At 37.2% G+C, this 10,695-nt stretch overlaps 1 protein-coding gene across 1 annotated transcript in view; it reads right to left on the reverse strand.

The window, feature by feature from the left end:
• The window catches only part of AHI1 (Abelson helper integration site 1), an 86,215-nt gene extending 76,078 nt beyond the window's left edge, over positions 1-10,137 (reverse strand). The window contains exons 1-5 of the mRNA XM_054393440.1: positions 10,086-10,137; positions 5,737-5,930; positions 2,076-2,686; positions 1,294-1,451; positions 99-309 (exon numbers count right to left, since the gene is read on the reverse strand). Of these exons, the coding sequence (XP_054249415.1) occupies positions 99-309; positions 1,294-1,451; positions 2,076-2,686; positions 5,737-5,930; positions 10,086-10,137 (1,226 nt within the window). The remainder of the gene's footprint in view (positions 1-98; positions 310-1,293; positions 1,452-2,075; positions 2,687-5,736; positions 5,931-10,085) is intronic.
• Positions 10,138-10,695: the final 558 nt, after the last annotated feature.

Below are 10,695 nucleotides of genomic sequence, written 5' to 3' on the forward strand. Positions count from 1 at the left end.
TTGCAAGCTTAAAACTCAGAATTATTCTCAATTTTCTAGGGAAGAGTCTATCTGTTTACAGTAACCATTGATAATATAAACAATTTACTAAAAGTCACCTCTGATCCTTCTTTACATATAAGCCAGTTCTCTGATCAACAACATGAATTTTAACCACAGGATGAGATAACAGGAGATCGGTTTTAAGTCGATCAGATCGATGGATATAAACTCCCAACACCAGATCATCACCAAATCCAAGCTTAGACTGAGCTGAAATTTCTGAGTTATTCACCTCATCATTTTCTGCAGCAACTTCTGTGTTTTCTTCTAGAAATGTGAAGAATACAAAGATTACTATGTTCCACTAGTGACAGTTTAAAGTGTAAAAATGCTCTGTGGTGTCTTAGCAATCAATGACAAGAATAGTTAACATGTCCTTTATGTAACAGTTTAAAATTATCAGATTTGCAGTATTTTAAACATAGACATGAATATATATTAAAGTAATCTATTCCTATTAACATTTTTTTATTTACAATCAGAGGTCATCCTTCTACTGACAGAAGTTCTAAGAAATAACTTAAAAATCCATGCAGTTCAATATCCTGCTCTGGGCTATAGCAGGTTTTGTTTATTTGGTTGTTTTTTTAAGGAAAACATGAAAAAAAAAGATAAACAGAAATTAACATCTTCTCCAAACGCATTTTCCCTGAATTTACCAAACACTGTTTGCAGAATTTCCTCATTTACAAGTTATAGCAAGATCATCATACCTACGAGACACCAAAAAACTTACTCCTCATCAATTTCTGTCATCTCCACTTTTAAAACTAGTTACTTATTTTGGCCTTCATTGCGTCTGAGGAAATGAATTCTCCAATTTGACTATGTATTACATTAAAAAGTATTCCTTATGTTTGAATTAAGCATTGGGTTAAAACAGTGGTGATACACCATTTATAGCACAAAGTAAATAAAAAAGATAAATTAATAAAAAGACAAGTAGAATATGCATCCAAGTAATGCGTTGTTAAGATATTGTATTATTATGCTTTAAAAAGGTCCACTTAAAAAAATATTTATCAATTTCAAAATGATTTACACTAACTGAATTCTAAAGATTTTAGACAGATATATCAAACAAGCTTCCTTACCCTCAGAACTGGAGAACAGAAATACAATTAATTAGCTAAAGAAATATAATTAACTTCAACAGCTCAGCCTCCTCCATGCATTACTACTATGGCAAAGGGAAAGGGGCTTGGATAAAGCAGCAAAGCAGCACACCATTCTAACATTTTGTTGGCAGACCTTTTCTGGTTTTCTTTTTAACCTTCTTTGCTTTAGCTTTTTGTTTTTCTATGCTTTCCTCCAGTTTCTGTTCTTCTGATGTAGATAGTCTTTCCAATGACTGATTTTCATTACCATCTTCTGCTGGATGATGCTGTAGCTCAGAAAGGGACATTGCGCTGTAACATAACAGAATTGCACTGTACTGCATATATTGATAAAATTGTTCATTACCATTATTAATCCACTTGAAATTTCCACTTTAATTCTGCAAGTCATCATCTGTGTATCTTGAAAATCCCACATACACACCCAACATTAGTATCTTGCCTTTTTCATTTCTCTTCCCTCTTCATTGCCCCCTATTTTTGAAATAATTGCAGAAGCATTCATGGGAGTAGAGCTATCCTGTGCCTTCAGCTGGATCAGGGCCATCACTCATCACTAAAGAACCATGCACAAAATTCCCTTAAATTAGTTAAGAGTGAGTTCCAAAGAAAAATAGTGTTGAAATGGAGGATATTTATAAAGACATACATACATAAATCAACAAATAAATAAATAAACAAACCAGAATCTTTGTGTTAAATATTAATCTTGGCAGCATTAAAAAAAAAAAAAACCACAACAAAAAACCACAAACAAACCAAACAATGTTACCCGTTAATATTTTTTCGTAACAGAATCATCCAGTTCATCACTTGGAAAATATATAGTTTATGAGAAAGCTTCTGCCTATCTTAAACCAAAATGAAACACTTCACTCAAGATTCAGACACACAGCATACAGTTTATCATGGTACCTTGTTTCAGTTTCACTTAAAACTGTTACTTCTTTCTTCTTTTTCTTCTTTTTGATCACTTCATTGCTCGATACAACTTCATGGCTTTGAACAGTAGAGGTAAATTCAGACATCTGCTCTTTAAGTTTCATTTTTATTTTCTTTTTAATTGCGTTTGCCTCATCCTCAGCCACATGCATCTGATAGGCTCGAATTAGCTCTTCTTCCTCTTCTAATTCACTTACATTTCTCACTTCAGTCAAGGAATTTTTAATCTTTTTATTGCTTCCTTGATGAGGTACATCTGTTTGTGATTTATTTTTTGTGTTCTTCTTTGGAAAATCATTAATCTTTTCCTCAAAACTCTCCAATTTAGTTTCATATAAATTTTCCTCCTCATTAAATTGTTCCTGTAACAGTGATTTCTTTTTCTTCTTGGTAGACTTTGGTTGCATGTCCTGCTCTCCACTAAGAATATCATTGTTTATTTTCTCTGCAATTGAGACTTTCTCTCTCAGCTTATTTTTTTTAAATCGAGGGCTCTCTTCTTCAGGATTATATGTGTTGTTTATAATCGCTTCATCATTCACACTCTCCTTAGCTAGATCAATATTACTTTTAAAGGTGTCAAGCTATAAATGAGAAGAACATAAAACATACTGAAAATTATGTTGTAAGGATAAACAGTACTTTATTTATCAACATTACATACAATAAAACAAAATCAAAGACATGAAATCTAGTTTCTCATTTAAAAGTGACGGATTGAAGGGCAACAGAAAAAACACAGCGAAAAATAAAATTCTATGTTTGAGCACTTCACCCTCAATTTTCTTTCACTGTGTTTTAAAATTACTTTTATGTATATCCAGTAAGAAGAAAAATCCACAAGTCTCCTCCACAAACGGGTTCCAGTGCTACAGATTATGGAAGATGTGAAGATTACATACACCACGTATTTAATATGCAACTTACAGATGGGCTTCAGGCTCACTTGTTTGTAGTTTCTTTTACTGAAAGCAGCTTGCCAAACTTTGATAATGAAATGATATTAAAAAAGAGCTAAAACTGAAAAAATTCCATCAAGACTTTTCTAAAAAACAAAACAAAAAACACAAACCGACCAACAAACAAAAAACCCCAAACAAGCAACAAAACCAAACCAACCTGTTAAATTTGAAGAAACCCTCTATATTGTTTTTAGTAGAATGACAGAAAGTTGATCCAAAGACCAATCAGTAAAAATAGCTAAAATTAATTTGAGCTAATGCATTTTTGTGTAGTACTGCCAAATTTTGGTGGCTTTTAGAAAGCACATTGTAACATTTCCTCCCTCCTTCAGGTTTGTAGTCCTGGTCACTTAAAGTTATAATGTCACATCCCTGGAAACATTCAAAGTCAGGTTGGATGAGGCTCTGACCAATGTGATCTATCTGAAGATGTCCTTGCCCAATGCAGGGGCCATTGTACTAGATACTGAGTCACTTCCAACCCCAATCATTATGTGATTCTGTGGTAACTCCAAAAAACAGAATAAGTAACTAAGGCCTAATTTTGTAAGGAGCTCGACACATAGATGCAATAGCTCCTTGATGGAACTTCTATGAAGTCATTCAGGTTCTTTTATTCTGCTGTCATACCTAAAATTCTCTAGAGTCTCCATATCAAATATCAGAAAGAACTTTAAAACACAAAGAAAGCAAATATTTTTTTTTAAATATAGTAACTAGTGAAAAAGAAGGGAGAAAAAAGAATGGAAAGCTTGAAGCATATAAGTACAGAAACAAAAAAAAAATCAAGCAAGTTTATTATTTGTACAGGGAAACTGTCAAATAAATGCAGTGTGAGAAGAAAAATACACCAAAACAAATTTTAAGCTGGTGTCTGAAGCTAGAGGCAAAGCTTTTAAAAGCACTAGGTGTACTAATGCTACGTATTAAACAACCATTGCCCTAATGAAGTACAAGTTAAAAAAAGGAAGCATATAGAATTTCGTGCATGTATCCTTATCTAACACATCAGAAAAATCTAAAGCCATTCATATACCTTGTCAGTAGCTATCTTGATTTTTGGCATCCTATGTCTAAAAATAGTTTAAACTATCTCCATATCAAATCATGAAGCAACCTGTCTTTGTATCTTCATCTTTTACTTCCTTAAATAGACCAGTAACACCTTCTGCATTCATGAATCAATGATTTAAGAGGATGTGGAAGATTTCAAATAACTTGAAATACAGAATAGCGTTAGGAGAATAAATTAAAAAAAATTAAAGCAACAATCTCTGTATAAATTAAAAAACCCAAAATAATGCTTTCTAATGGGTTATCCACTTCCTTGTCTGCATTTCTATGAAAATGTAGAAGCACACGTTCACTTAATTATAGAAAATTTACTCATAGAAATAAAGTACAGAATATTCCCATAATGAAATGAAATGGCATTCACAATCTCAAACGACAGCAAATTCCACGAACATTACCAGATACTACAGGCAGCATCTGGTGGTACACAACACGAAACTGCTTCAGCAGTTCAAATTTCTCAGATACATAGCTTGTAAGATTTTAACTCAGGTCTCTTTTTCCACATGTTGTAATTAAACAGGATGGAAAAATGGGAGTGAGTCACAAAACAATAAAGTAAAAGCCAAGAGGTTCATAAAAACCTTTAGATTAGGTTTTAGTCAGAAGCAGGGATACTGGCACAGATTCTCTGAAATGCAAGACAGAGAGATAACTACATGCAATCATCTATATATAGACATACTTGAAATGAGTTGGAAAAAGCAATTAAGCTGGAAAAGCAGCTCAGAGAATGGGCCTGTCTCTGGAGTAACTCCGTAAGTTTGCCAACCTGACCCTGGCCCCCTCAGCTTCAAGCAATGAACAAAGCAGAAGGTTGTCTTTTTTTTTTTTTTTTTTTTTTTCCAAGAGAGCTTAATGGCCACATTAGGACACCAGGGCAGAGGAAGCATTCTTCCCCAAGAACAGATCTGCTGGCATCATAGGAACAAGTGACAGGTGCCAGCCAAGATGCACACAAGTAAGGGTCATGGAGCACATGTGCATGGTTTTACATTAGAGACTTCTGGAATAGAAGCCAATTCTAAAACCAAAGTAAGCTTAAAATACTTATGAGTAATATGTAGTTGCATATGAATAAGCAGTTACATACTCAAAAATACTCATACTTACACATACAGATTGAAAAACTCACATTCCATCAAAAAAATAAAGCTAACCAAGGAAGTCTACACACATTAGCAAAAAGAAAAAAAAAAAGGGGGGGGAACCCACCTCTTCTATTCCATATTTTAGATACCACATTGATTGTTTGTATAGACTATTGACTAAATATCTGAATTTGAAAATCTTAAACTTTTCTGAAATATGTAACTGGAAACAAATGTACTTGCAGACTTTAAAAGTGTGCATGACCTCATGTGCCACTTTCTTTTTACCAGTATTATATTCTATAAAATTTTAGCATACCTCCAAATTTCAAGGATACCTTGCTGGTACACAACAAATAAAAGCCAAAACAAATCTAAAAATACATATGAAGAAATATACTTCATTTTTAAAAAACTGCTTACATCTTCTTTTAATAATAGAATTTCCTGATCTTTTTTTCCATTAAGGAAAGCAATAAAACAAAATTTGCATATGTTCAAACTCACCACAATATTCTCTTGAGTGTGAAACTTCTTTTTCTTTGATTTCTTTGTGTCTGTTAGACCAGCATGATGCCTGAAGATTTCCTCGAAGCGGACTCTGGTTTTTGCCTTTGCCTCACTTTCAACTGCAAAAAGAACTCCAGAGTATGATTCACGGGGTTCAATAGTCACCATTGCTAATAAAGTCCACAAGCATGCTTTAAAATTGCAAAGCACAAGAATTATTTCATCAGGAAAAGTTTACCAGGAAATTCACTTAGTATTCAGTTAAGAATTTCTACTGTCAATGTAAACTACAAGGATAACTCAGCAACATTTTACAAACACATCAGGCTATTCATTACTTGTTGCTGAAGTCTGTATTGTCTACTGTTTCCTGAAGAAAGCAAGTTTTGAAGAACACACACAATCAGGATCAGCATAAAACTGCCAAAGCAGAGGACAGATTATTGCCCTCACTGTTTATGAACAGTAGCACACTGATAACAGAGGTGACAGAGTCTCCAGGAGAAGCATCACCTCTGGTTTTTGACTGCATGTGGAACTCAGAGAAGCATCACCCTAAGAAGATCAGTAAAAGGAAGGAGCATGCACAGATCTGAAATCAGTTGGAGCTGAAAGTCCCTGCATTTCTGTGAATCACAGTAGTGCAGTCAGCAGCATTTCAAGCCTTGAAATAGTAGGTATTCTAGACCTCCCTGGAAAAATGCTTAATTAATAACTAAAGAATTAAAAATACAGTCTGACCCAGCAATCAAAGAGGCTGCTGAATCCTCAGCTATGGCATACTGTCAGTTTTTCCAAAAGGCCTCAAATAGAAAATAAAACACACACACAAAAAAACAAACCAACCAACTAATCAACCAAACAGTAACACTTTGAAAATAACTTTCAAACATGGACTCAAAACAGAGTCAATACAGCATTAAAAGTTTGTAGACAGAAGTAAGTCCTAGTTACATCTAGATCTGACTACAAAATATGCTTGGAAATCAAACATGAAGTATTCTTACCTGCTGGCATTTTCAATCCTCAGTTAGAAGTGGCTCAACACACCAGCTGCTCCTTCTTCAAAATTCACCATTCTATGTAAAGTAATTAACAACTCCATTAACATAACTGGTCCATAGACTTGAAACTAACAATTGAATGCTCACTAAGCAACATCAAGGACGAGTACACATCTTTTAGGAAACTATTTATTTCTAGGCTATCTGTCTAAATTATTAGAAATTCTCTGCCATCAAATCTCAGCTCAGGATTCTCAGCATCTATCTGATACTTGTTATTTTGGAGTACATAAAAGCCAGAACTAGAGCAGTTGAATTTTAGTGTGGTCAGCAGGAGTAGAGAAGTAATTGTGCCCCTGTACTGGGCACTGGTGAGGCTGCACCTTGGATACTATGTTCAGTTTTGGACCCCTCACAAGAAGCACACTGAGGTGTTGGAGTGTGTCCAGAAAAGGGCAATGAAGCTGATGAAGGTTCTGGAGAACTGGTCTTATGAATAGCTGCTGAGAGAACTGGGATTTAGCCTTGAGGAGGCTGATGCGAGACCTCATTGCTCTCTACAACTACCTGAAACACAGTTGCAGCAAGTTGGAAGTAGTGAGTCCCTAATATCAAGTGATAGAACAAGAGGAAATGGCCTGAAGTTGCACCAGAGGAGGTTTAGATTGGATATTAGGAAAAATTTCTTTACTGACAGGGTGATGATGCACTGGAATAGGTTGCCCAGGGAGGTGATGAAGTCACCATCCCTGCAGGTGTTCAAAAAAACATGCTAGACATAGCTCAGGGCAGGGTTTAAGAGTCATAGTAGTATTAGGTCAATGGTTGGACTCAATGATCTTAGAGGTCTTTGCCAACTGAAAAAATTATATGATTCTGTGATTCTATGAACTAGCTATGTATTTCTGGGCAATAGCCAAATATTCCAGCACTGTAGTCCTCCAGTCTCCTAAAAACCTCCCCTACAGTTTATTTCAGCAATACTAACCCACAAAGCCCTCTACCTTGAAGCCTTTCTTAAAAGGTTCCTACCGTCACAAGCATCACCAAGGAAGTCACATTGTAGCCAGCTGATAGTTTTCAATGCAAAGATTAATATCTGCCAGCAAATCTAACTTTATTACAAATATTTACATAGTTATGATTACATAAGGCCTTTGAATTTTACATAAAGCAGACAAGCATTCACATGAAACTAATTTCTCTAAAGAAAAAATGTTTAGGCTCTCCTGGTGGTGGAGAAAAGCCTACAAATGTAATCCAAACAAAGCTCGAAGGCAAATAAAAATATTATACAGCTTTATCATCTCATCTAGAAAATGCACAATGTTTTACAAAAAACTTTAACACTCAAAGCTGTTTTGTAAACAGTGGAACTAACGAAACCTATCTTTCTATGACTGTGGTATGTTCCCCTTAGTGTTCTATACAATGAACTACCATACATATCTCCTTGACAGCCTGTAAGGCAATAGCTCCAAGTTCCCCCTAGGTAACATCTCCTTCTAGACACCATTACCTCACGTTCATCCAGACTAAGTCAAGTGAATATTTGCTCCAAACATCAAAATAATTTTATGGACAAAGGTGAATCACACTATTAAAAAAAAAAACCCTATATGTAAATTAATTTGCACATACTTTTGCTTATGATGGAACAAACACCTTTCCAAAGGCTACATTCACCTCATATCTGCCAGCCCTGTCTGTAAAACATATGGGTTTGCCAATTTACCAGTGAGTGCAGAATCATAGAATTGTTAGGGTTGGAAGGGACCTCAAGGATCATCTAGTTCCAACCTCCAATGCCATGGGCAGAGACACCTCAAACTAGAATGCTTTATTTACCTCTATTTATTCAGTAAAAGTCTATCCTCTTCTGGCAATAAAATTAAGGGATGGAGTCCTGTAATGACAGTGCTATTATTTTGTTTCCAATTTTGAATTACATTACCTTTGACATGGTAAATTAAAGCAACTATTAGACTTGCATAAATATAGATCATTAATCAACAAGGATAAGAACAAGGCTGTTTAGTCAGTGTAATCTCACCTTAAAATAGAAGAGATTTAATCGTATATCAAAGCTCAGCAACCACAGCGCCCCAATCTGCATAAATTTAGGTATCATTAAAATTAGTCTTATAAGATGCATTTTTGCCTCATCAGGGCAGTCCAGGAATGACAAAAACACATACTTGCAACAGTGGCATATTCTAGCCACCAGGAATAACCTGGAAAACAAAATCATGAATCCAAACCTCCCATGAATTTCAAGAATGACTATGTACCTTCCTGCAAATGATCTACTTTGCTATTCTCTAGTATTGCATCTGTATTTATAAATGTGATTTTACATTAAATTCTTACTCTTTTCACAGTACACTGAACTGTGACATTTTGCATAGGAATTCCCTATGCAAAACATGCCACAAAGTCCACTGTTTACAAAATTACTTTTATTGATCACTAAAAAAAGCCAAAACAATCAAACGTATACTATAATGGAGCAGAACACACAGAATCTGTACTTCAGAATGGGAAATGACAAATGTCCTAATTAGGACCGGTACGGAATCTGAGATGACAAAATGTAATTGCACACCAGGATTTTCATGATCTTCATGAATGTTTCTTTTTTCTTTTGTCATGAAAAGTTAAGTATAATTTTTCAGTGGCTGGAAATAAGTAAAACATCAGGCCTTGTTTACTTCTCATCTTTCAGATGAGAATGCTCATCATAGTGGGAAATCCTGGATTTATTAGCAGGCTTCAAATTCAGCTATCTGTAGGTATCACCACTTTGAGATCTGGGAAAGCTTTAACTCACAATTATATAGCAAAATAACAGTGAGTAGGTATTTGTTTCTCTTCACTAATGAGAAAAGGGACATCATAAACCAATCTGGTTTTATTTCTTTGTTGATTAGGATGTTAGGAAGTCAGTTTCTGCCCTGATGGCAAATGTATGGACTTCGGTTCTGTAGAAGGAAATAGAGCTTTATATCTCTGCCTTATCTTGGATCTTAATTACGAAAATGGGTTCGCATCACAAGACCACCCTAAGTATTTTAATTTCTTAAGCGTCATTTTGCTTTGCTTAGAGAAATAAACAACAGGTACAAAGGAATGTTCACAAATCACAACTGAATTAGTAGATGGGATGAATGCCGTATATGAGGGAGGCATCGCTGCCCCCGGTCTTAACACGTCAGGCACGGAGCACCAGATATTGGTGTGCCGCGGAGTACGAACTGCTCAAGGAATTCTCAGCCTAGTAAAATCCAAAGTTTGTAACGCGAGCAGGGCAAACCCCAGCTAATCAACCCCACTACTCCGTACCGAGACCGGGAACCGACACACACAGCGGCCTCTCTAGGCCGCCCAGCCGCATCGGCCCTTCAGTCAGCCTCCGGAGGTTGCCCTGCGCACTCAGAGGCGAGGTGCGGCCCGCATGCCGCCGTGCTCCCCGGGTAAGGCTGGCCGCCAGCCGGCCCCCGGTCCCGCCACCTCCCGCTCGCGCTGCTCCTGCCGCGCGCGCCAGAGGCCCCGGCAAGGGCGTGCTCTGTAACGGCTTCCAAACATTCGGCTGAGCGCCCTGCGTGCGGCAACAGAGACGGGAGGAAAAGTACACAGGAGGGGAGCCGGGGGACGGAAGAGCAGAGCGGGGGCGTGCCTCGGTCTACGCGCTCCTAGAGCCGCGCACCAGGATGAGTGGCTACAGTGCCCGGCGGGACTCCGGTAGTACGCAGCCTCTGGGCCCGAGCCCTGCCTAACGCGGCCCCTGGCCCGCCGCACCTCCGCAGCGTCAGAACATCACTCACGTCAGCCCCGTCCGGTTCGGCTAGCAGTACTGCAGTCGGCCGGCTGCTACTGATGCAGTTACACTGTTTTCCTCTCCCCCGTGGCCGCCAGTGGTGTCTCCCTCCCCATGGACTCCCCCTCGGAGCTC

This window comes from Indicator indicator, chromosome 2, assembly GCF_027791375.1.
Source record: "Indicator indicator isolate 239-I01 chromosome 2, UM_Iind_1.1, whole genome shotgun sequence".
Lineage (NCBI taxonomy): Eukaryota > Metazoa > Chordata > Aves > Piciformes > Indicatoridae > Indicator > Indicator indicator.